Below are 24,155 nucleotides of genomic sequence, written 5' to 3'. Positions count from 1 at the left end.
TTAGGGTGTTTGACACTATGCAGTTGCTAGGATGTTTTGGGTGGTTGCTAGGGCATTGCTATGCATCTGCTAGGATGTTTTGCTTGGTTGCTTGCCATTGCTATGCAGTTGCTAGGCTGTTTTGTGTGGTTGCTGGGGCATTGCTATGGAGTTGCTAGGGTGTTTTGGGTGGTTGCTAGGGCATTGTTATGAAGTTGCTCTAAGCTGCCGACCAACAAAAATGCATGCAATGACTACACGCCTGTCCTTTTGTTCGATAGATTCAGTATCTAAAATTAGACCATCCACAGTCTGTTCACTGACCATCTAGTGCACACAAAATTGGCAATAATTAGTTGAATTCACTAGTTCCAGTCTGATTGGTTTGCTTTACGTGTCAGTCAGACAGTGATTTTCTGTCCAAATCAGCAGTTCTTAGATGCAATCTGTTCATATGTGAATAGTCAAACAAGTCTGGCAACATGACATTTTGGGGCCTTATTTTGTCTTAAATAATAGCTATATTTTTATCTCACCAAATCAACCTAAAAAGCTGGCCAGCTAGTAGACGGCTGAGTATAAAACTCAACACGAGTGAGTTCACACTCAGGTGGAGGTGGCGTACTGATGGCCCTCCTGAGGAAAGCTGTGGTGAACCTGTTGTGAAAGCCGCACAGGTGTTGATTTATGGAGTGAGCCAGCCAGTGTTAATTACAGCTAGAGGGGGAAAAGAGCAAATATCCAGACAGCCTAGCTTTCCTTCTGTTCCTCGCTCTATCTCTGGCTTCCCCTCCATCTCAATTACTTCTCCTTTCAGTGTTTTTGAACGTTCTTGCCCTTCATACCTTCTCCATTCCCAGAAAGTCATCTATACGTTTCCTTCACAACGAAAATGTCTTCATTTCTTTCTTCTTTTTTGATTCATCTCTCTCCTCAGACCATGGAGTCGTACCCATGGGCCATTAATTTCATTTCCACAATGCTCCGAAGGAGAAGAGGGTCACCAATCTCAAATTTAAATGTAATTTTCCTCTGGGTCCTTGAAGGTGAGATACCAATCTTGCTCTCTTTCTCTTCAGAACTAAAACGTTGACCAGCCAATGTCACTGCTTCATAGAGAGACGCGGGACTCGCTGATTCACATCTGAAGGGTATGGCGAGCCCGAGCCCAGAGATTGAAAACTGACTGGCATTTCGCTGACCTCTGAATAGACTTATTCCCACGCTAAATGTCCAGAGACTGACACGAAATAAGAGCTCTGACTGGTCAAGAAGCTTCTTGTTCCACAGAGAAGAAATCTACAGGGAACTGAGCTGCTAAAGCTGTGAAGTCCTTTGAGTTACTTTCTGTTTGTGATGTGAAAGTATCATTGTAATTAATATTGGTCTTTAATAAATGTAGCCATTCCTACATTTTATCCAAGAATCTAGATAGCATAAGATATCAACTAAACTACTATAAATTTTGGCCAGGACTCCCTGGAAAAAGATATTTTATATCTCAAAGGAACTGTCCTGGTAAAATAAAGGATAAAAAAATAAAAAATAAATCTAGATTTTTACAAGTCAAGTCACATTTATTTCTATAGTGCTTTATACAATACAGATTGTTTCAAATCAGCTTCACAGTAATAAACAGCAAAATAGTTAATTTTCAATTCAACAATATGTAAAGCAGCTCTACAGAAGACAATGGTGTGAATATTCAGCTCAAGTCAGTTCAGTTTTAATTCATCCAGGTTGTTTTTTCTTTAAAGAAAATGATTGCTGAGTGGTTGCTAGTATGTTTCCTATTCACCCAAAAGAGCCCATGCTAGAAGTCTCCATAATATTTCATATTAGTTTGCTGCTATACAGTTGCTAAGGTGTTTTGAGTGGTTGCTAGGGTGTTTTGAGTGATTGCTGTGGTATTGATTGCATTGACACTATTCTTTAAGAGCTGCTGTGCAGCCAAAATAATGTACCAGTTATCAATGTAAAGCTGCTTTGACATGATCTACATTGCAAAAAGCACTATATAAATAAAGGTGACTTGACTTGACTATTGCTATGCAGTTGCTAAGGTGTTTTGAGTGGTTGCTAGGGTGTTTTAAGTGATTGCTGTGGTATTACTATGCAGTTGCTAAGGTGTTTTGAGTGGTTGCTAGGGTGTTTTGAGTGGTTGCTAGGGCATTGCTATGCAATTGCTTAGATATATTATGAGTGGTCGCTTATGGCATGGCTATGCCGTTGCTAGGATGTTTTGGGTGATTGCTGGTGTATTGATATAAAGTTGCTAGGATGTTGTGAGTGGTTGCTAAGGCATACTAGGGTATTGCTATGTTGATAGGGTGTTTTGGGTGGTTGCTAGGGCATTGCTATGCAGTTGCTAAGGTGTTTTGAGTGGTTGCTAGGGTGTTTTGAGTGATTGCTGTGATATTGCTATGCAGTTGCTATGGAGTTTGCCTAGGGCATTGCTATGCAGTCTCTAGGGTGTTTTGCGTGGTTGCTAAGGCGTTGTTATGAAGTTTCTAGGGTGTTTTGGGTGATTGCTGGGGTATTTCTGTGCATTTGCTAGGATGTTGTGAGAGGTTGCTAGGGCATACTAGGGTATTTGCTACGCAGTTGATAGAGTGTTTTCAGTGGTTGCTATGGTGTTGCTATGCAGTTTCTAGGGTTTTGCATAGGGCATTGCTATGCAGTTTTTAGGGGTGTTCTTGATGGTTTCTAGGGTGTTGCTATGCAGTTGCAAGGCTGTTTCTTTCTCTTTATTGTATTTCACCTGTTTTATCATCTGTCAGGTGAAAATGGTGGCTCTTAGTAACAGCACACCTCAACAAGACATGAGTTTTAGGAATCATTCATGTCTGGAGCATGTTGCCCACACACACTGAACTTTAATGCCAGACTTTACGCAAGTATGCAAACATAGGCACAAATGCCTCACCAATTTCACAGTCAACAGATCATTAAAGTTTCCATTTGGTCATATTCTCATGGTTTTTTCCAGAATGGAAAAATAACACTAAAATTGCCAGACCATGAAACGATGTCCCATTTTCCAGGTTTCTCACAGATGATGGGCTCAGCATGGTGCCTGTGCCATTTTCCTGGCAGTGCTGTTGAGGAAGCTGGCTGGCATGATGGTACATTTGTCAGTGCTGGCAGGCCAAACCTTATGTCTGATCTGAGGACAGTTTTAAAGTTTCCCGTGTAATGGCTTAGGGAAAACTTTGGGATTGGAGAGCAGGTCCTAAATCAGGAGGAGCTGGTACATTACACTCACAGCTGACAAACTCCATGTACTGAGTACAGTATTCGGCTCATTAGGTTCAGCACTGAGAGGATGTGGTGACCGGCGGAGTGACAAACTGAGGGAGTTTGATGGGGTGCGAGATGTCTTGTAGGGTGGCTGGACTCCGATGAAAAGAAATTCATGAGATCTAGTGACCAAGAATCATTCGGAGCACAGGATTTTCCAAAAACACTGGTCAACGCTAGAAACACTTACAGGCATTGGAGAGTGAAGACAACCGTAGTATACAGTCTTCAGTGTCACATGATCCTTCAGAAATCATTCTAATATGCTGACTTGCTGCTCAAGAAACATTTCTGATTATTATCAATGTTGAAAACAGTTGTGCTGCTTCAGATTTTCAGGATTTTTGTGAAATCATAAATGTCTTTACTGTCACTTTTAATGCATCCTTGCTGTTTATTTTCCAATAATAGTGTACATTAGATTACACCAATGAAATTAATATACTGTGTAAAAATGACAGCTCCTTAAAATAACAGCTTTCAAATTCAATATATAGGCTTTATACAGAAGAGTGGGAGGAAGAAAGCCTTTGTTGCCCAAAGCGATGTGAGAGACTCAACAATATGGAGGAAGATTTTATGGTTGAATCCAACTAAAACTATAATAATTTCCCCAATAATTAGTTCTATATTTAATACAAACTTAACTGAAACATGATAGTGGTCGTGGTTTGGTTTTGCTGCTCTGTGAGACAAAAATCCCCATTAAAATAGAAGTGGAAATAGATGTTTGCACTCTTAAAAATGGCATAATGGTTCCATCCATGAAGAACTTTTATCATGGAACCTTGCATTCTACAAAATGGTGTTTGTTCATGCAAATGAATGAGGAACACAATATTTGTTATTACTGTTGGTTTTGCCATTTGACTGTGTCGTTTGACACAATTATGCAGATTGATAAGCAACTAAATAAAACCTATTTATTTATATATGAAAATAAGGCAAAAATACAATTTGTAGGTGCAGTAATAAATATTTGTGGCCATGTTTTTGCCACTAGCAGTTAATTTTGGATGCTGGGTCTGTAAAAAGCAAATGTTTAATATCATAAATTGAGTTAGTCAAAGCCTAAACCTAACCCACTTGAGCAGCTGCGGAATGACAGATATTACTATTCATAATGGAGCTTGATGAAGCCTCGGCAGTTTTGCCTGCGAGCAGAACAAAAACTCCACTTTCAAATGCATTAACTCTGGAGGTAAATGTCACTTTGCTTTTGACTTCACAGAATATCTGGTGTTGATACGAAGCAAAAACGTTCAATTAAATACATCATTTTTGCATGCTATACAGCAATAAAATGTGAAAAAGGGGTCGCATGCTTTCACTGGCACTGCACGCAGTGAATAAATCATTCTGCTGGCTTTGCGATAGCTTATTTCCAGCACAATTTGTACCTCTGAGGTCAAATACACTAATAAATAATGTGTGAAATGTGTAGGTTTGCCACCATCAGCAGTTAATTAGTATTCTGCAGAAATTTTTAACCAAAGCTTCTTACAGATCACTAATGAGGAACAGCCTCTCTTGATCATTTTGGGGTTAAGCCTCGGTCACAAGGGCACGATGGTGACAGAAACAGATTGTGATGACAGTAACCACACAATTTACCATTGCCCTTACAAAAATTACCATGCAGTTTCCAACAAAATGTTGCAGTTATTCCAAGTAAAATCACCAAATATTAATATGGTGGATTAGTGTAAGCAGCTTTTGGAATATGTCAGTCATTTTGTTTGATTTTTTTGTCTAGCTTATACTAAAGTATTGAATTGAACTGAATTGAATTTATTAGTATTGAATTTGAATTGAAATTAAATAGAAAACCCAATACAATTAGAAATGTTGCATTGGCAAGTTGGCAACCAAGTGAAATAAATTAAAAGAGCTAATTAAAAGTGCTAGTTTAAATTGAAACGCTAAAATTACTAAAACTAAAACTAAAAATAAATTAAAGCTAAATAGAAATAACAAAACCTAATAAAATGACTATATATCAATGTGCTAAAACTACTCAGAACACCAAAGGCCGAAGTGACTTGCATTTGCAAGCAACGCTCAAAAAAATAAAAAAATATCTAGTTACTAGAACTTACTAGAACTTAATCTACAATGAATGAATGAAAGAAAGAAAGAGCATTTGCCAGCTCACTGCACAGATGGAGGAGTTTATAGCCAGAAATCACAAGCTTGCGAACATGTTTCCAAAATGTTAATAATGGCATTTGCTCAGTGACAGATGTCAGTAAAAATGAAAATGAGCTAGAGTGTGTGTTTTGTCCTGTCATATAGCATAAGAAACAAACTGAGATCAATGTGCTAGCAGCTCGACCCTGAGCGTGTTTATAATGTTAATCAGACCGTAGAAGCTGCTAAAATCATTTATGTCTCCAGTTCTCTTATAATGATGCCTTTAGACTTCCATGGACTCATTTAACAAGCTGCATACTAATAACCAACCAATTAATTACTATTACTAACTTCTAGGCAACTACCGAGGACTCCTTAGTAACACACTAGAAACCACCCAAAACTCTCTAGCATTAAGATGGTTAGTTTTGCACAGAAAACACCACTCATATTTTCTTCATCAAGTAAGATGTGAGTTCAAATACAAAGTTCTGTCATGAAACTCTAGATGGTGCAGGCTGTTAGGTCCTTAACTCAGTCTGCTTGCAATCGCATCATTCTCTATAGGGCACAGCTGATTGGTTCCTGCTGTATCAGTAGCCAATGAGCTTGCTGCTCAACCGTCAAATACTTGGTCAGCATTTGCTGTAGCAGTTGCAGTGCACTTTCAGTAACCCTCCACCTTCCCCAGCTCCACCTGTATGAATCTGCTACGGGTAATTCATGTATGCTATATTTTACAACAGCAGCATGTCTTACTTGCTCACAAAAGCGTGTGTGTATGTATTGGTAGTAGCAAGACCCGCATTTGCTCTGAAGCAGCAGGAATGGCAGCAGCAGCAATAACAGCAGCAGCAATACTCAACAGCATCAATAATCAACAGCAGCAGAAATAACAGCAGCATCAATAATCAACAGCATCAATAATCATCAGCACCAGCAGCAATAATCAACAGCAGCAGCAGCAGCAATAACAGCAGCAGAAATAATCAACAGCATCAATAATCAACAGCAGCAGCAACAATCAACAGCAGCAGCAATAACAACAACAACAGCAATAATCAACAGCAGCAGCAGCAGCAGCAATAATCAACAGCATCAATAATCAACAGCAGTAGCAGCAATAACAGCAGCAGCAGCAATAATCAACAGCATCAATAATCATCAGCACCAGCAATAATCAACAGCAGCAGCAGCAGCAATAACAGAACCAGCAGTAATAACAACAACAGCAGCAGCAGCAGCAATAATCATCATCAGCAGCAGCAATAACCAACAGCAGCAGCAGCAATAATCATCATCATCAGCAGCAATAACCAACAGCAGCAGCAGTAATAACAGCAGCAGCAATAACCAGCAGCAGCAGCAGCAGCAGCAATAATCATCATCAGCAGCAGCAATAACCAACAGCAGCAATAATCATCAGCAGCAGCAGCAGCAATAACCAACAGCAGCAGCAGCAATAATCATCATCAGCAGCAGCAGCAATAACCAACAGCAGCAGCAGCAGCAATAATCATCATCAGCAGCAGCAGCAATAACCAACAGCAGCAGCAGCAGCAATAATCATCATCAGCAGCAGCAGCAATAACCAACAGCAGCAGCAGCAGCAATAATCATCATCATCAGGAGCAATAACCAACAGCAGCAGCAGCAGCAGCAATAATCATCATCAGCAGCAGCAATAACCAACAGCAGCAGCAGCAGCAATAATCATCATCAGCAGCAGCAATAACCAACAGCAGCAGCAGCAGCAATAATCATCATCATCAGGAGCAATAACCAACAGCAGCAGCAGCAGCAGCAATAATCATCATCAGCAGCAGCAATAACCAACAGCAGCAGCAGCAATAATAATCATCATCAGCAGCAATAACCAACAGCAGCAGCAGCAGCAATAATCATCATCAGCAGCAGCAATAACCAGCAGCAGCAGCAATAACCAACAGCAGCAGCAGCAATAATCATCATCAGCAGCAGCAATAACCAACAGCAGCAGCAGCAATAATCATCATCATCAGCAGCAACAATAACCAACACAGCAGCAGCAGCAGCAGCAGCAATAATCATCATCATCAGCAGCAGCAATAACCAACAGCAGCAGCAGCAGCAATAATCATCATCAGCAGCAGCAATAACCAACAGCAGCAGCAGCAATAATCATCATCAGCAGCAGCAATAACCAACAGCAGCAGCAGCAATAATCATCATCAGCAGCAGCAATAACCAGCAGCAGCAGCAATAATCATCATCAGCAGCAGCAATAACCAACAGCAGCAGCAGCAATAATCATCATCATCAGCAGCAATAACCAACAGCAGCAGCAGCAGCAGCAATAATCATCAGCAGCAGCAACAATAACCAACAGCAGCAGCAGCAGCAGCAGCAATAATCATCATCATCAGCAGCAGCAATAACCAACAGCAGCAGCAGCAGCAATAATCATCATCATCAGCAGCAGCAATAACCAACAGCAGCAGCAGCAGCAGCAGCAGCAGCAATAATCATCATCAGCAGCAGCAATAACCAACAGCAGCAGCAGCAATAATCATCATCAGCAGCAGCAATAACCAACAGCAGCAGCAGCAATAATCATCATCAGCAGCAGCAGCAATAACCAACAGCAGCAGCAGCAGCAGCAGCAGCAATAATCATCATCAGCAGCAGCAACAATAACCAACAGCAGCAGCAGCAGCAATAATCATCAGCAGCAGCAGCAATAACCAACAGCAGCAGCAGCAATAATCATCATCAGCAGCAGCAGTCATAACAGCAGCAGCAATAACCAACAGCAGCAGCAGCAGCAATAATCCTCATCAGCAGCAGTCATAACAGCAGCAGCAATAACCAACAGCAGCAGCAGCAGCAATAATCATCAGCAGCAGCAGCAATAACCAACAGCAGCAGCAGCAGCAATAATCATCATCAGCAGCAGTCATAACAGCAGCAGCAATAACCAACAGCAGCAGCAGCAGCAATAATCATCAGCAGCAGCAGCAATAACCAACAGCAGCAGCAGCGTAGCAGATGTATTCCACCAAGACCTAACATATCTACATTGTCTACCTCTCTACATCTACATTACATGCCAAACACTCCAAGAGTTGTCATGGCAGAAATATGGTTAGTTTACCCATGAAACCATCCACTCCTTGGAGAGAAAACTGTGCATGTGTGGGTGCCATAGTAACAGAGCCATGAAATAAACCTTTACAGGAACAAATCCAGCACCAATGTGTCCGCAGAACTCATCAGTGAGCTGTCGACAGATAACATCTACCAATATCTGTCAGCCGCAGGGATGCGAGAGACAGACCCGGGTTAAGGTCAAAGAACAGTCTGGAAAATATAATAAAAGATATAATAATTACTGTAATTATGTACTGCTTTTAATGCATGACGTACAGCTAAAGTGCTATAAAAATAATGTTTAGAGATCAAATCAATTTGACAAATGCAGCATAAACTGATCTGTGATGATTTTCAGGTTGAGTTATAGTCAACTAGTATATGTTTCTGTTGTTTTCATATTTGTGGTGTTGATGTATGTCCTTGTTTAGGGTGCATCCAGAGACAAATATATTACATAATATATTAAATAAATAGCAACGAGAAACAAAATGGCATTTGAACAACTTAAACTTCATGCCTATACATTTAATAATATTTTCAAATGCCAAAGATTATTTCAGTCTTTCTACTTCAAAATGTTATGCTTAATAAGTGTGTTACTTGCCATTTCTTTGTAATTGTTGGTGAAATTTACTAGCAATTGTTTATACACCAACTTTTTCAGTGGATTTCTTAATACAACATTAAAGTGAACATGAAACTGCATCCACAAACCATTTCAACTCTGTTGTATTTCTGAATTAATCAAGAACAACAAAAAATAAGATGAGAAACACAAATCAGTTTTGATTTCATGTTGACTTTAAATTGGTTTTCATGCATTTCAAACCATTTTTGACTATATTTGCTTTACTATTTTATTCTTTTTCCAGCTCTTTTCAGATGCACACTGCTGTATCTTGTATTGCGAGGTCTGAAGCGGTTGTGAATATTCTCAAAGTAACAGAAGTGCATTTCCAACAACACTTTATCTATTTCCCTGAGGTGGGAAACATCCCTGCTCACACTGATGCCAACGAGCCGATCCTGAATTCATCCAACCGTGTTTTGAGGACCTGCTGTCTCACAGCGGGTCACTTTCAAAGACCTACGACCTTTATCATCACGACTCGGGATACAATCTGAACCAAGGCCTTGCAGGTTCAATTTCAAGAGAGACTGAGCTAACTGAGCCAGCCGACTGAATTCCCGTTAGAACTGCAAAACCTCGCCTCTCTTTTTCCCTAAAGCCGTCGCCTCACGGACTGATATGACCCAGCCAGCACTGCATAGAGATAATAGAAATGACTGAATGAATTGTAGGCCAGTATTTGTGTGTCTTCTAAGTGTGTGTGTGTGTGGTTGAATTTTGGGAGAGTATAGGAAGGTCAAATGTCTGTTATCTCATTCCAAGATTGAAAATAGATTTACCCTTTACATGCTTTGTACTTTCTTTTATATTGGGTAAATGTATGATTTTTAGAAAAAACGTAAGCATGAAGTTCTACCTCAAACCTAACTGTTAGTGGTCATAAGCAAATCGTATGAAAATGTATCTAAGAGATTGTACAAATTAAGGCCCGTCTACACCAAGGACGATAACTATATAACGTTTTAATAATTTGATGTTCTAATTCTATGAGAATATAGGAGTCCACACAACAACTAAAACAATAACGACGCAGAGGAACGATATCATTGAAATCACTTTTAGTACAATTTTTTTTTTCTCCAGCTGATGAACCATAAAAATATTGACAGCCAATCAGAATCCATCCTGCTTTGAAAAGATTGCACATTGTTTTTCTATGTAAACGCAAGCTAGACGGACTTATATGACTGCTATGCTCTTTTACAGCACCTTGCACATGAGCACTACCTTTTTTTGCATCACGTCTCAAAAGCACGTCTCAAGACCCACGAGTTCTGCGCTGCGCTTTTTAAAAAACCATTCCTGAGCGTTTTTAGATGCAAAGACGCATTCAGTGTGAACGAACCTTTACCATCGTGCGCTGGTGTGGACACTAATATAGTTATCGCTGGGTTAAAACAACCCTATAGTTATCGTTCTTGGTGTGAACAGGCCTTCAGCCACCAATTTTCCGATATGTAAAATAGTTATGAATTGCCATGAGAGTATCTCAACATGCACTCAAACACTTCTCAAACAAATTCTTTAATTCTTTTAAAATTTCCAAAAGCTGACATGTTTTCAGATAGTGTAATCTTAAATAGTTATGAACAAACGTTATTCCAGTAATGTCAAAAGTAGCCTACATTCATTCAATGTTATCTGGTCTTTAATAATGTTCTCAAAACTTAAGCATGTAATCATTATTTATAGATCATTCATGGAACATTTTTTTCCTGAAATGTTTTAGTTGGATGTTTGTCTTTTTTTTACTCTTACTAATTGTTTCAGAATGTTTAAAGAAAATTCAAAAGTAACATTCTTTTTGTAAAATGATAAAATGGAAAGTCTCCTTAACGTTCGCAAACTGGACATTTTGAACATTCAGAGAACATTCAGAAATAATGTTTTCATAACTCGGGAACATTAGCTAAATGTTCTTAAAACATAACTGGGTTGTTCCGTAATTTTTACTGATTGTAAAAACCTTTTAAAAGGGCTGAAATACATTCAATACAATAACAACCCTGCTGAAATAACAGCCTGCGATGGTTATGTGGTACACCAGCAAGGCCAAGCTGTTTAGTCTGGTTTGTTTTGATGGTTTTAGAGGGGTTTGGGACAATTGTCAGCTTAGCCAGGCTGAGAATCAGCTATTATTTCAGCAGGGAGCTCGAACATTTTCAGTGAGCCTCATTCAGGCCTCAAACATAGATGTTGCATAGTTTAACTACATGAAATAAACCAAAACTGGCATCTCCTCTGGAGGCACCATTTAAGAATTCTAAATCTTGTCAAATGTGGAATAAATATGGACATCTTCAGCCATCTCCAGCAATCCAACTATTATTTGGCCAGTAATATGAAAGCTAAAGCTAAGACTTCCCTCTGCTGGTGGAAAAATGCAAAAGCACAAGGTCACACACAAGCCCATTGAGATGCGCTGCTAGAATCTGTCATGAAATGATGGATGCTCTGAGGCCGAATCAGCTGTATTACAATTCTCTACACACACACACACAGTCGTAGCGCTACTGAAGAGTTGTCTTATTCTCACAGTGTGACAGAAAGGTAAGCAGTGAAGGTTTAGGCCGATGGAGGTGGTTTGTGTGTGGGCCGTCACCTCAAAAGAGAGAAAAAACATTCACACTACAGTTCAGTTGCTTTTCCCAGCCATCTCAATGGCAAAAAGTGCTACATAAATACACACACATTCTAGCAATTACTGAAGCACTATTAAAATATCCCCTATTTACCAGCTGATTGTGTGTGTGTGTGTGGCAATGACTCTTTCTCTCTCAGTACGTCACAACCTGTCAAAGTCTGTTGTTCACATTATTCAGACACGTTTGTCTCTCTTTGTCTGTTCATGTGGGTGGAAGCGTTTATGTGACACTTCAGTGCATCACTACACTCAAAAACAAATGCACACGAAAGGACTTGCAATGTAATACATCACTGAGAACTCACACTTTCATCCTCCATCAACATCTGTTCCTGCATGTCAAACATTTCAAGTGTGTTTATGCCTTCTTTCATCTAATGTTTGTTGGGTTCTGTAGACATGGGAAAACATTCACTGACGAAACTTTTTTTTTTTCTGGTGAAAGTGTCATGATGATGGTCTGCAACAATGTTTAGGTAGGTGGTACGTGTCAAAGTAACATCCACATGGATGGCAGGACCCAAAGTTTCCCAGCAGAACATTGCCCAAAGCATCACACTGTCTCCTAGTGTTGCTAAGTCCGCGGTTTTCTCTTGGAATTGGGCTACTTTAACAATGTTGCCGTGGGTTGTTTTTCATGTCCGCGGGTTGAAGCTACCCCAAATAACATGATATTTAGCCCTTGGAATGCGAATTTTACCAGGGGAACCCCAACAAAAATGTAGATTTTACCCCTCAGAATGCGATTTTTACCAAGGCCGCCCATGACCCTGTCACCGGTTCACCACTGCAGACCGGGAACACCCCACAAGAGCTGCAGTTTTGGAGATGCTCTGACCCAGTCGTCTAGCCATCACAATTTAGTCCTTGTCAAACTCGCTCAAATCCTTACGCTTGCCCATTTTTCCAGCTTCTAACACATCAACTTTGAGGACAAAATGTTCACTTGCTGCCTAATATAACAGGTGCCGTGATGAAGAGATATTCAGTGTTATTCACTTCACCTGTCAGTGCTCATAATGTTATGCCTGATCGATGTATATCTAATTTGAAGAAGACGTGATACACATGTGCATACATGGTGCTGTTTTATGTGTAGAGCACTAGAGTATATGAAACATGTCCAGAAAAACTTGAAGCACACTTATTCCAGTCAGTATAGGATGATCTTGCGATGTGAGCGGTTTTAAACTCATTGCAGCGTTTCGCGCTGAAACCGCATTTATGCGCACTCCTCATGTAGTTTGAGTTCTCCGCTGTAATGCAATCTCATGTGTAATACTGCACAGTGATTGGGTTAAGAGTTCATTCTCATGAATGCAGAGAAGCGCTCAGAACCGTGTGACGTAGAACCCACCAGCCAATAACAAACTCCGGAGGAACGCTTCTACGTCAGATTCCGTGATGTTGCTGCGACTTTGTTTGTCAACCTCTGGAAGAAAGAAAAATGCTCAGAAAAATACAACAATAACCAGTTACCACTTGTTGGTTACATTTATGAGTGCCTTTCGTGTTTTCACAAGTTCACAATACTAAGCTCTGTTCATCTCTTAACATATATTCTTTGTGTATCTAGACTCTACAATATCTGAAAGAATAGATGTTGGATTTTTCATTTGAGCCAAAACCACTCAGAACACCCCAGCAACCACAAAACAACATATTGCTTAATATATCTCTTCATCTCTTCCTCATATTGTAGGGGAGTGAATATCTTTGAAAACAAGGCTGACTAACTCTTTTCTGAAGACTTCTCTTCCTCCAAAACAACAGAAGAAAGCGTGAAGACAATTTCCACTTCTGGAAAAGGCTCAGATGCACATGAAAATTATTCATCTTTAACAACAATGCATGACAATGAATCCATAAAAACCCTCACAAGATTACTTTAACATCTCAATTGTTTCTCCTAGAAATTAGAAGTGAGAGCAAATAAAGTCTTTTGCTGAAGCCTCCTGATTCTCAGATGTTTATCCAGAGAAAAAGACTTTAATAATCTCACATGAGAAATTTCAGATCTCAACAGCATCTCAAACTGTTCTCAGATACAGATTATCAACAGATTATTGATATTCAGTCTTTCTGTTTGAAATGTTTTGCTTACTTGCTATTTCTTTGTAATTATTTGTGAAATGTATAACCAATTTCTCAGTGAAAATTGTTTCTGCACCATTTTTCTTTTCAGTGTACATTCATTTTATAGATCTATACTTTTACTGGATGACAACTATTGATTCAACTGGGTCTTTTTTATTGTTCTGTAAGAGAATAATCTGAGACAAATAGAAAAAAAAAATGAGAACTCCATTTAGTTCTCCAAGAGCAACTTCTGAGCAATGCATTTTTCCTCTGGAAAGTGATATCAGTAAAGCATGAACATCTCTCAGCAATAAAACGATTCAGGTCATGAATGTACCGACACTAATATCAGTTGAACTGGGTTGTCGTCAGAAGGTCTGGGATCAAAGAGCAGATGTTTTATCGCTGTCTAAGAGACAAAAGCAGATGAAAAGATAAAAAGAGGGAGTATTACAGATACATGCCAACCTCTGAACCAGGTTATTATCTGAGTCTCCAGGTAATTAAAGGCGACTCCAGAGTGCATAGGATCCTTGTTGTGTGAGGTGAGTCAAACAGACAGGATAAATCACTCTTACAGCGCTGAAGAATCTATTGATCTATTTTTCTGAGAACAGAAACAATCACAGGTAGCATTTAACGTGCTGTTACTGTGGTATCATTCACAAAACCCTGTGAAAGCAAACTGTAAGCTAAACTACAACTACTTATTAAATTGTTTTTCCATATTTTGTTACAGGATGTTCAGGCTCTTGCTGCTCCTGTTGGCTGTGGCTGGTGAGATTTATCTGCATTTCTTATCTTATTTATTGACATTGTAATTTATGTTTTGAATATTCTGATTTCTAAAATTGATTCTGTTACAAATATTAAATTTCGTATGGTGATCTTAAAAGAAAAAAACAGTGTTTTACATTATGAAATCTTGCCATAGTCATAAGTTTTTGCCAAAATAATCGTTTTTGTTACTACTGTAAAATCATAATAAATTAATATGGGATCAGTTTCAAACACTCAGAATATTTCTGTCATCTTGTTTCATTTCTCTTTGGCTTCTTCAAATTCACCAAAATTTTACTGTAGTAACAGTAGGCTAAATGTATTAAGAATTGTGTATTTCCCCATTAGTTCAAAGTTCAGATACAACCATTCTTCTGAACTTTATCCTTTGTCTAAGCATAACCACATACCTTCTGTGGCACATTTTATCTGCTTGATAAAATATGTGATTACCTATTCAACAATTGAGATAGAGACAAGTCATAAATCAGTTTTTATGGCTTGTGAAGGAGATGCATGCTATTAAGTGATGTGGCTTCTCTTCCTTCAGTAGTTTTCATAACTTAATTGAGATCATATGAAGGACATTCGACATGGTTAATAAATTAATCCTGTTAAATATCCCTTTCAGATAAAAAACAGTGCTAATCTGCATTTAGAAAACTGCTGTGAATATGCGAACAAATATGTGTTAAATCAGGTTTGATGTTTGTGATATATGTGCAGGTCTTCATGCAAGACCGCTGCATCGATTCCCAAATGGTAGACTGAAGCAAACTGGGCCACAAATGGTCCAAGACGAACCTAGGGACAACTCAGTTCTGAAGGACAATGGTGTGAAACTCAAGAAGCAAATACCAGTTCCTGTTGAGTTCTGCAGGCAGGGAACAGAACCTTCCAGACGCTTCCTGATGGATCTCAACACTGGGATGCTCAAGGAGGAAGTTGGCGAAATGAACAGAAGAGTTTCCGGCTGTATGTCTACAATTTCGTTTTAAAATTCAATGCACATAGTAGATTTTGGCCATATTTAGCTATTTTTGTTTCCTCCACAGTCTACAATCCTCCAGCTGCTGAGATGAGGAAGGGAACTCAGAATTCTCAAGCCATTTTGGTGGATCCCAGAACTGGACAGATGCTGCCATCACTAAATGAGCTGCAGAGGAACACAGCGCCATGTGAGTGCTTCAAAACATCTCACGCACATGATATCAGTCATGTTTTAGGGCTTGGAAGTTATTAAAGAATTCTGAATGTTTCAAAACATACATAGATACAAAATATAGATACAAGCAGCAATTATTTGGCCAAGCATGATACAAGAAGAAGATTCTAACTCAAAGAATCAGAACTTTTTTTTTTTTTAGGATTCACTAAGGGTTTTATTAACTTAAGGAGTCTGTTGCAACCCAGCCAGATTTACAAACAGCTTTAACCCTCTTTTGGTGTTAAAAAACTACTGTTAGGATTTACTAAAGACACGCAGTGAAAAACAGCGCTGAAAAGGTGTGGACAGGTTTATTTTTGCAGCTGACATAATTGCATGCATTTGTAGGAGTTGCCCTTTCAGACACAAAATTTACAGGAGGAGAGTATTTACATTAATTAATTTAATTTATTTGGCCATTATTTACCCCATCCCTAATTTGCATTGCTCTTTGTAGATTGGGTTGGTCATTATGGAAATGATCTGGCTGCGTCTGTGTTCTTTAATTTGCACATCGTCGGTAGATCATGCACAGAACTTTACACTCCCATTGGCACTTTTTTTGGAATTGCACTCTCACATTAATTTGCCCTGTTTAGTAAATCTGGCCCTAAAGGTCTTAAAGTTGTCTACAAAGTTTCATTTGAAAAAGCAAACTTCACCCATTTTTATAATACAGTTTAAGTGGCTGCCATAGTCTCAGAAATAAAATAATAAAGAACACTAACTGATACAATTGTCAAAAATTAAGCGCATAGCTGAATAGCTTTTGGAAGAATGTGATAAGAAATTTTTGAGTTCATATTTGAGATCTTTTGAATGCAGATGGGTATTTTAGCCAATCTACGCACAGTTTGAGACATTTTTGAGATCTCTAAAATTCTAAAGGAGAAATGTGAGATTAGTCTTTTTCTTTTTTAAAAGAAACATCTGAAAACCATGAGACTTCTTCAAAAGTCTCTAATTGCTCTTGGTTAATCTCATATAGTAAACTCTTCTAATGGGAAAACAATCGAATGGGATAAAAGAGATCTCTTTTTTTCATATGGGATATTTTTAATGCACATTGATGAGTTGTGGTATTTCTTCAACAGTGGATGAGTTCAGACAAGGCACTGAACACCAGCTGCACATCCTGGAGGAGCTCAGAATGCATCACATGATCAAACCACAGTACAGCCCTCAGAGCGAAAGACATGAGCAGAGAGCAATACCTGCTGAAGTGTACAGGAAAAGCACTGAACCTTCCAAAAATGTCCTAATGGACCTGAACACCGGTCTACTCAAAGAACACAGGAATGAGGTGGACAGGAGAGTAGTGGGCTGTAAGTCTCACTTTCTAATGGAGACTGTTGATCTACAACCCTTCTGAAAAGACCAGCATTTCGCTGGTGAACAGCATGACTATAATGGTCTACCAACAATTTCTGTTTTCAACAAACTCTATTTTATAGGTTGATAGAACTATTGAATGTAGAAACATTACATAAAAATTAAACAATGTCTGTTTTTAGGCCATGAGTATGAGTTACTCAAAATATTAAACAGCTAGAACTTGCAATGTCAAGTTTGGTGGTGCATGATCAGTTTGGTCACCGATGATGATTTTTGGTCAAAGCATGGGGACTTATGATGACATAAATATTTGTTATGCAGAATTGTAAGTCCTGAAGTTTTTGAGTTTTCACAACTTCTGATTTTTTAGTGTAAAGCAGCGGCAAACCAATTCTAACTGACATAAACCACAAAAAATTAATGTCTAAGCTGGTCTTTTCAAAAGGGAATCTAGCTTTCACAGAAATCCTTTGCCAGTCTGGAGTCATGTTTTTTTTTCATCTTCATTAGCAGCTAAATGGGAAGTGGTTTCTGGCCCTGAGCATGAAGACATAAAAAACCAAGACTCTTCTGAACGTAAGGAGAACCACATAGCGGTTCCTGCTGAGTTACGCAGGCAGGGAACAGAACCTTCCAGACGCTTCCTGATGGACATGAACACCGGCATGCTCATACATGAAGTTGGCGAAATGAACAGAAGAGTTTCTGGCTGTATGTCTGCTAAGTCATTTTTAACATTTCAATGCAAAATAGTAGATTTTGGCCATATTTAACAATAGTTTTTGTTTTCTCCACAGTCTACAATCCTCCAGCTTATGAGATGAGGAAGGGAACTCAAAATTCACACGTCACTCTGGTGGATCCCAGAACTGGACTGATGCTGCCGTCACTAACAGAGCAGCAGAGGAACGCAGCACCATGTATGTACTTCAAAACATCTCACACACATGATATCAGTGATGTTTTAAGATTTAGAAATTATTAAAAATATCTACACTACTTGCACTTTGGGATATCAAAGGGATTTTTCCTCAAAAAAAAATTAATTCTGTCATCATTTCTTACTATTTTAAATTTTGCAAAATAGTTTTTTCTTCTGTGCAACAAAGGCCCTGGTATTAAGAAGCATTTTCGTCTATCCAATCACAAGGGGACAACACTAATTACAGGTGTAAACGGAGTCTAAAACATTTTGAGCTTGTCCACTTTCAACCACTTCCAGAGGTAGTTCCGGTTTGCTATCATAGTGTAGATGCTCATGTGGTCAAATGCGTTCGAACAACCACAAAAGATCGCCTACTCTCCGCCTACTGGCCTAATGCATAAACATTATGGGAAGCGCGCTAGCCAGACAGGATTTAAACTTTGTCGGCTGAAGACACAACTTTGGTTTGAAGATGAAAAATGCACCAAGCAAAATGTTCTCTCACCATTCCTGACTTCTAACAAACACAGCGTTCGGTGTGGTTTTGCAGCTATCAGAGCAGAAACGAAATCTGCTGTTCTCCGTATGTTTTTTTTGTCATCTCCGGTTGCGTTCATATGTAAACTTGCGGGAGCTCATTTCATCCATAAGATTGAAAGATCTGAAAAAGACCATACATTTACCCACCCATAGACGCTCCCCTTGAACAACAGAAGTGGTCGAAAGTGGACAAAAGAGACGGTTTAAATGGAGAATGTTTCTCATTCATCTACTTGAGATCCAATCGACCAAAACGCATCTTAATACCAGTGTAAACAAGGCCAAAAAAGTTATTTAGCAGAACATTCAAGCATTAAAAAAATTCATTTTTTTGAGTGAACTATCCCTCTAAATCCAATCTTTTTTTGTGTTCTCCCCTCAACAGTGGATGAGTTCAGACAAGGAACTGAATACAAGCCGTACATCCTACAGGAGCTCAGAATGACTGAGATGCAAAAACCAGGCAATAAACCTTCCAGAAACCTCCTGTTGGACCTGAACACCGGTCTACTCAAAGAACACCAAAATAAGATGGACAGAAGACCAGGCTGTAAGTCTCAAGTACAAATATCAGAGAACAAGACGTTTTGTGCCATTGAATTAAAGATTATTTGTTGATGTAATACTTTACAAGCAAAGTGCTTTATAGAAAAATCTCAATGGTTGACTGCCTAGACTCATGTTTCCTTTCAACTTCATTAGCAGCTAAATGGGAAGTGGTTTCTGGCCCTGAGCATGAGGACATAAAAAGCCAAGACTCTTCTGAACGTAAGGAGAACCACATAGCGGTTCCTGCTGAGTTACGCAGGCAGGGAACAGAACCTTCCAGACGCTTCCTGATGGACATGAACACCGGCATGCTCATACATGAAGTTGGCGAAATGAACAGAAGAGTTTCTGGCTGTATGTCTGCTAAGTCATTTTTAACATTTCAATGCAAAATAGTAGATTTTGGCCATATTCAACAATAGTTTTTGTTTTCTCCACAGTCTACAATCCTCCAGCTTATGAGATGAGGAAGGGAACTCAAAATTCACACGTCACTCTGGTGGATCCCAGAACTGGACTGATGCTGCCGTCACTAACAGAGCAGCAGAGGAACGCAGCACCATGTATGTACTTCAAAACATCTCACACACATGATATCAGTGATGTTTTAAGATTTAGAAATTATTAAAAATATCTACACTACTTGCACTTTGGGATATCAAAGGGATTTTTCCTCAAAAAAAAATTAATTCTGTCATCATTTCTTACTATTTTAAATTTTGCAAAATAGTTTTTTCTTCTGTGCAACAAAGGCCCTGGTATTAAGAAGCATTTTCGTCTATCCAATCACAAGGGGACAACACTAATTACAGGTGTAAACGGAGTCTAAAACATTTTGAGCTTGTCCACTTTCAACCACTTCCAGAGGTAGTTCCGGTTTGCTATCATAGTGTAGATGCTCATGTGGTCAAATGCGTTCGAACAACCACAAAAGATCGCCTACTCTCCGCCTACTGGCCTAATGCATAAACATTATGGGAAGCGCGCTAGCCAGACAGGATTTAAACTTTGTCGGCTGAAGACACAACTTTGGTTTGAAGATGAAAAATGCACCAAGCAAAATGTTCTCTCACCATTCCTGACTTCTAACAAACACAGCGTTCGGTGTGGTTTTGCAGCTATCAGAGCAGAAACGAAATCTGCTGTTCTCCGTATGTTTTTTTGTCATCTCCGGTTGCGTTCATATGTAAACTTGCGGGAGCTCATTTCATCCATAAGATTGAAAGATCTGAAAAAGACCATACATTTACCCACCCATAGACGCTCCCTTGAACAACAGAAGTGGTCGAAAGTGGACAAAAGAGACGGTTTAAATGGAGAATGTTTCTCATTCATCTACTTGAGATCCAATCGACCAAAACGCATCTTAATACCAGTGTAAACAAGGCCAAAAAAGTTATTTAGCAGAACATTCAAGCATTAAAAAAATTCATTTTTTTGAGTGAACTATCCCTCTAAATCCAATCTTTTTTTGTGTTCTCCCCTCAACAGTGGATGAGTTCAGACAAGGAACTGAATACAAGCCGTACATCCTACAGGAGCTCAGAATGACTGAGATGCAAAAACCAGGCAATAAACCTTCCAGAAACCTCCTGTTGGACCTGAACACCGGTCTACTCAAAGAACACCAAAATAAGATGGACAGAAGACCAGGCTGTAAGTCTCAAGTACAAATATCAGAGAACAAGACGTTTTGTGCCATTGAATTAAAGATTATTTGTTGATGTAATACATTACAATCAAAGTGCTTTATAGAAAAATCTCAATGGTTGACTGCCTAGACTCATGTTTCCTTTCAACTTCATTAGCAGCTAAATGGCAAGTGGTTTCTAGCCCTGAGCATGAGGACATAAAAAGCCATGACTCTTCTGAACGTAAGGAGAACCACATAGCGGTTCCTGTTGAGTTACGCAGGCAGGGAACAGAACCCTCCAGACGCTTCCTGATGGACATGAACACTGGGATGCTCAAGGAGGAAGTCAGCGAAATGAACAGGAGAGTTTCCGGCTGTAAGTCTGCAAAATCATTTGCATTATTGATTTTAGTAGTATTTTGCTTTGTCAAAACCACTAAGTATTAAAATCGATATGAAATCAAAATTGCATCATGGAGTTTTGCATTGACAAACACCATTTATGCTTTTCTTCAGAGAAATATAGTATAGCTGTGAGATTGGGTACCTTTAATTGTGTGTTACTTTCTCCACAGTCTACAATCCTCCAGCTTATGAGAAGAGGCAGGGAACAGAGCCCTCCAGACGCTTCCTGATGGACATGAACACCGGCATGCTCTTACATGAAGTTGGCGAAATGAACAGAAGAGTTTCCGGCTGTATGTCTGCAAAGTCATTTTTAACATTTCAATGCAACATAATAGATTTTGGCCATATTTAATTTTTTTGTTTTCTCCACAGATTACAATCCTGAAGCTTATGAGATGAGGAAGGGAACTCAAAATTCTCACGCCACTCTGGTGGATCTCAGAGCTGGACATATTCTGCTGTCGGTAAATGAGCTGCAAAGGAGCACAGCACCATGTGAGTACTTCAAAACATCTCACACACATGATATCAGTAATGTTTTAAGACTTAGAAATTATTAAAAATACACTACCTGTACTTTGAGAAATTAAAAGGATGTTTCCAACATTTTGTCTTCTGTGCAACACAAAAAAGGTGATGAAGAACTTCCATTTTTCTGTGTTTTTCCCTATAGTGGATGAGTTCAGACAAGGCACTGAGTACCATCCGTACATCCTACAGGAGCTCAGAATGTATTACATGATAAAACCAGCTCTTGTTTAGAAGAGGTGAGCTTTTCCTTATCAACAAGCATTATCTGTACTGGCTAAGTAATAAGACATTATTATGTTACATAACTGCTCATTTTGCTTGTCATCATTTGTTTTGTTGTGTAACACCTCTAATTTAACCATGCAATTATGCCAAAACTAAACAAATGCCACCATGCAAGAAATGCTTAAAGCAAAGTGATTTTTTTTGGGGTCATTTTTTCCAGATGAGAGAGTTCGACTGTGTTTGTACCATATGACTGCATGAAGACCAAGAAGCAAGTTTTACAAAAGCTGTCATCCATCAAATGTAACTGTCTATCTAGTACACTTTACTGCTAATTTCAGTGGTTTCATGCAATAAAATTGTCATGCAATATTTGAACTGACCTCCTACATGTACTCATAATCTACAAAATAAATGCATTAACAAAATATTTTTTGCTTGTTATTATTATTATTATTATTTGGGACCCGGGAATAGACTTCTGTCCTCTGTAGTGGACATTATATTTTAGTGATTTTCTCTGACATCATACATGACACAGTTTTAAGTCTGGATGTCCTGTAAAGAGTAGAGATACCAAATTATTAGAGGTTTCGCCATGACAACAACAACTTCTTGGTCTTTAAATATGACTGAAAATGAAAATTAGCACTCTTATGGAAATATGATATTTTGTAATTTAAATGTAATTTAATTAATGTAATGTAATTTAAATCAGATTAATTTTCAAATAGTTTGTTATAAATCAACATCTCAGGAAAATATTATGGGGTTTCAAATCAAAATATGACTTTCTGTTATGAAACAGGACATTTATTTCATACATGACCTCTGTAGAGGACACCAGGACTTAAATAAAGTGAATAGGGAAAGAAATTACATATCAATATTCCTATTAATTATTAGATATTATTATGAAAATGTTGCCAATTATTACTCCCATTATTACACTTACTTTTTCATTACATGTTGCTCCAAGAACACATTAATATGCAAATTAGATAGTGTATAGATACATTGTAATGAACGGGAAAATCCATGTATGACTATTTTACCCACATATTGCATAAAGTAAAATGGTATATCAATTAATTCCATTATATCTTTCATAACATAGTTGAGAATCATCTTTATACAAAGTTTGGTTAAAAACAATCCGGAAGCCTAAAAATTAATTGGTTATTTAAAAAAAAAAATTGTTTTTGCCTATACATGTAATTTCATGCCATGTCATTTTTTAAACAACTTAGTCCTGGCGTCCACTACAGAGGTCATAGCATAACATATGAATAAAATATAATTTTTCAAAAATGTTATTTTTTCATTTGTTTCTTATGCTCTAAACAATATAATGACATGAAAAAATACTAAATTTATCTTAGTTGTTTGTGACTGTTGCTATGCAGCCTTCAGATAAGGTGTCAGCGTTCAAAGATTGTTTAGTTGTATATGATCATCATTTACTGCTGACCTAATCTCGGTCAACAATTTATCTTAGCACTAATCCTGAAAATATCAATTCATATACTGCATATATGCTAATAAAGATATGATAAACAATCCTATTATGATCAACAAAGCTGTCAACACACAAGTGACATTGAATGATTCTTGCATTTTAACCGATTTAAACTTACTTTAGCAAGTAAAATGACTTTTTAGTATAACTGTACAAAATCCACCTTCAGCTCGAGGTTCATGTGTTGTGGTGAAATATTTACTGATTTTAATAAAGTAAATGCAAAAATTTTGTATTGTTAATAAATATGATCCATACGGAGCCCCTAAAGGGCTCCGTAGATCCATCAGGCTTCTGAGGAAAGTTTATTTGTATATCTCTCAATCATTGTTTTTTTTTACTGAATTAAACTTAACTTTTATTTTTAGATTTTGTATAAAACAACAAACTTTTCCATTTAAATACAGATTTTTCTGACAATTATTACAGGGTTAATCGACTACATAAGACTTGGTAATACTCACCATTTTCGCAAATAATATGGTTATCATGGTTATTTTTGATGATTACTAAGGCGTTATTAATCGCTCGATTATATATCCGCTATTATTATATGACGTTTTGACGGCAAAAGTTATTTTTGTTATTAGCCGTTTGACTGCAAC

General features: G+C 38.3%; 1 protein-coding gene and 1 long non-coding RNA gene across 3 annotated transcripts; one reads left to right on the top strand and one right to left on the bottom strand.

Annotated features, from left to right (window-relative positions):
• The first annotated feature begins 14,394 nt into the window (after window positions 1–14,394).
• Window positions 14,395–22,459, top strand: wu:fa56d06 (uncharacterized protein LOC795664 homolog). Of its 2 annotated transcripts, none has more exons than XM_048198173.1 (16): window positions 14,395–14,443; window positions 14,638–14,675; window positions 15,405–15,653; window positions 15,734–15,856; window positions 16,980–17,210; window positions 17,731–17,931; window positions 18,018–18,140; window positions 19,071–19,235; window positions 19,388–19,588; window positions 19,675–19,797; window positions 20,726–20,890; window positions 21,043–21,243; window positions 21,443–21,565; window positions 21,648–21,770; window positions 21,949–22,042; window positions 22,252–22,459. In XM_048198173.1, exons 2-15 carry the CDS (start codon window positions 14,639–14,641, stop codon window positions 22,035–22,037), a joined length of 2,154 nt encoding a protein of 717 aa, XP_048054130.1. In that variant the 5' UTR covers window positions 14,395–14,443; window position 14,638; the 3' UTR covers window positions 22,038–22,042; window positions 22,252–22,459. The 2 variants fall into 2 exon arrangements, with proteins under 2 accessions (XP_048054130.1, XP_048054129.1); XM_048198172.1 differs by having other exon boundaries at window positions 14,443–14,527.
• Window positions 20,932–24,149, bottom strand: LOC125272958. Its single transcript, XR_007185974.1, has 5 exons — window positions 24,015–24,149; window positions 21,847–21,942; window positions 21,698–21,748; window positions 21,415–21,571; window positions 20,932–21,249 (listed from the first exon to the last, which is right to left on the bottom strand). It is a non-coding gene; the product is annotated as an uncharacterized LOC125272958 (long non-coding RNA).
• Window positions 24,150–24,155: the final 6 nt, after the last annotated feature.

The sequence above is a fragment of the Megalobrama amblycephala genome, linkage group LG7, assembly GCF_018812025.1.
Source record: "Megalobrama amblycephala isolate DHTTF-2021 linkage group LG7, ASM1881202v1, whole genome shotgun sequence".
NCBI lineage: Eukaryota > Metazoa > Chordata > Actinopteri > Cypriniformes > Xenocyprididae > Megalobrama > Megalobrama amblycephala.
This window is presented reverse-complemented; position numbering and strand designations above follow the sequence as displayed.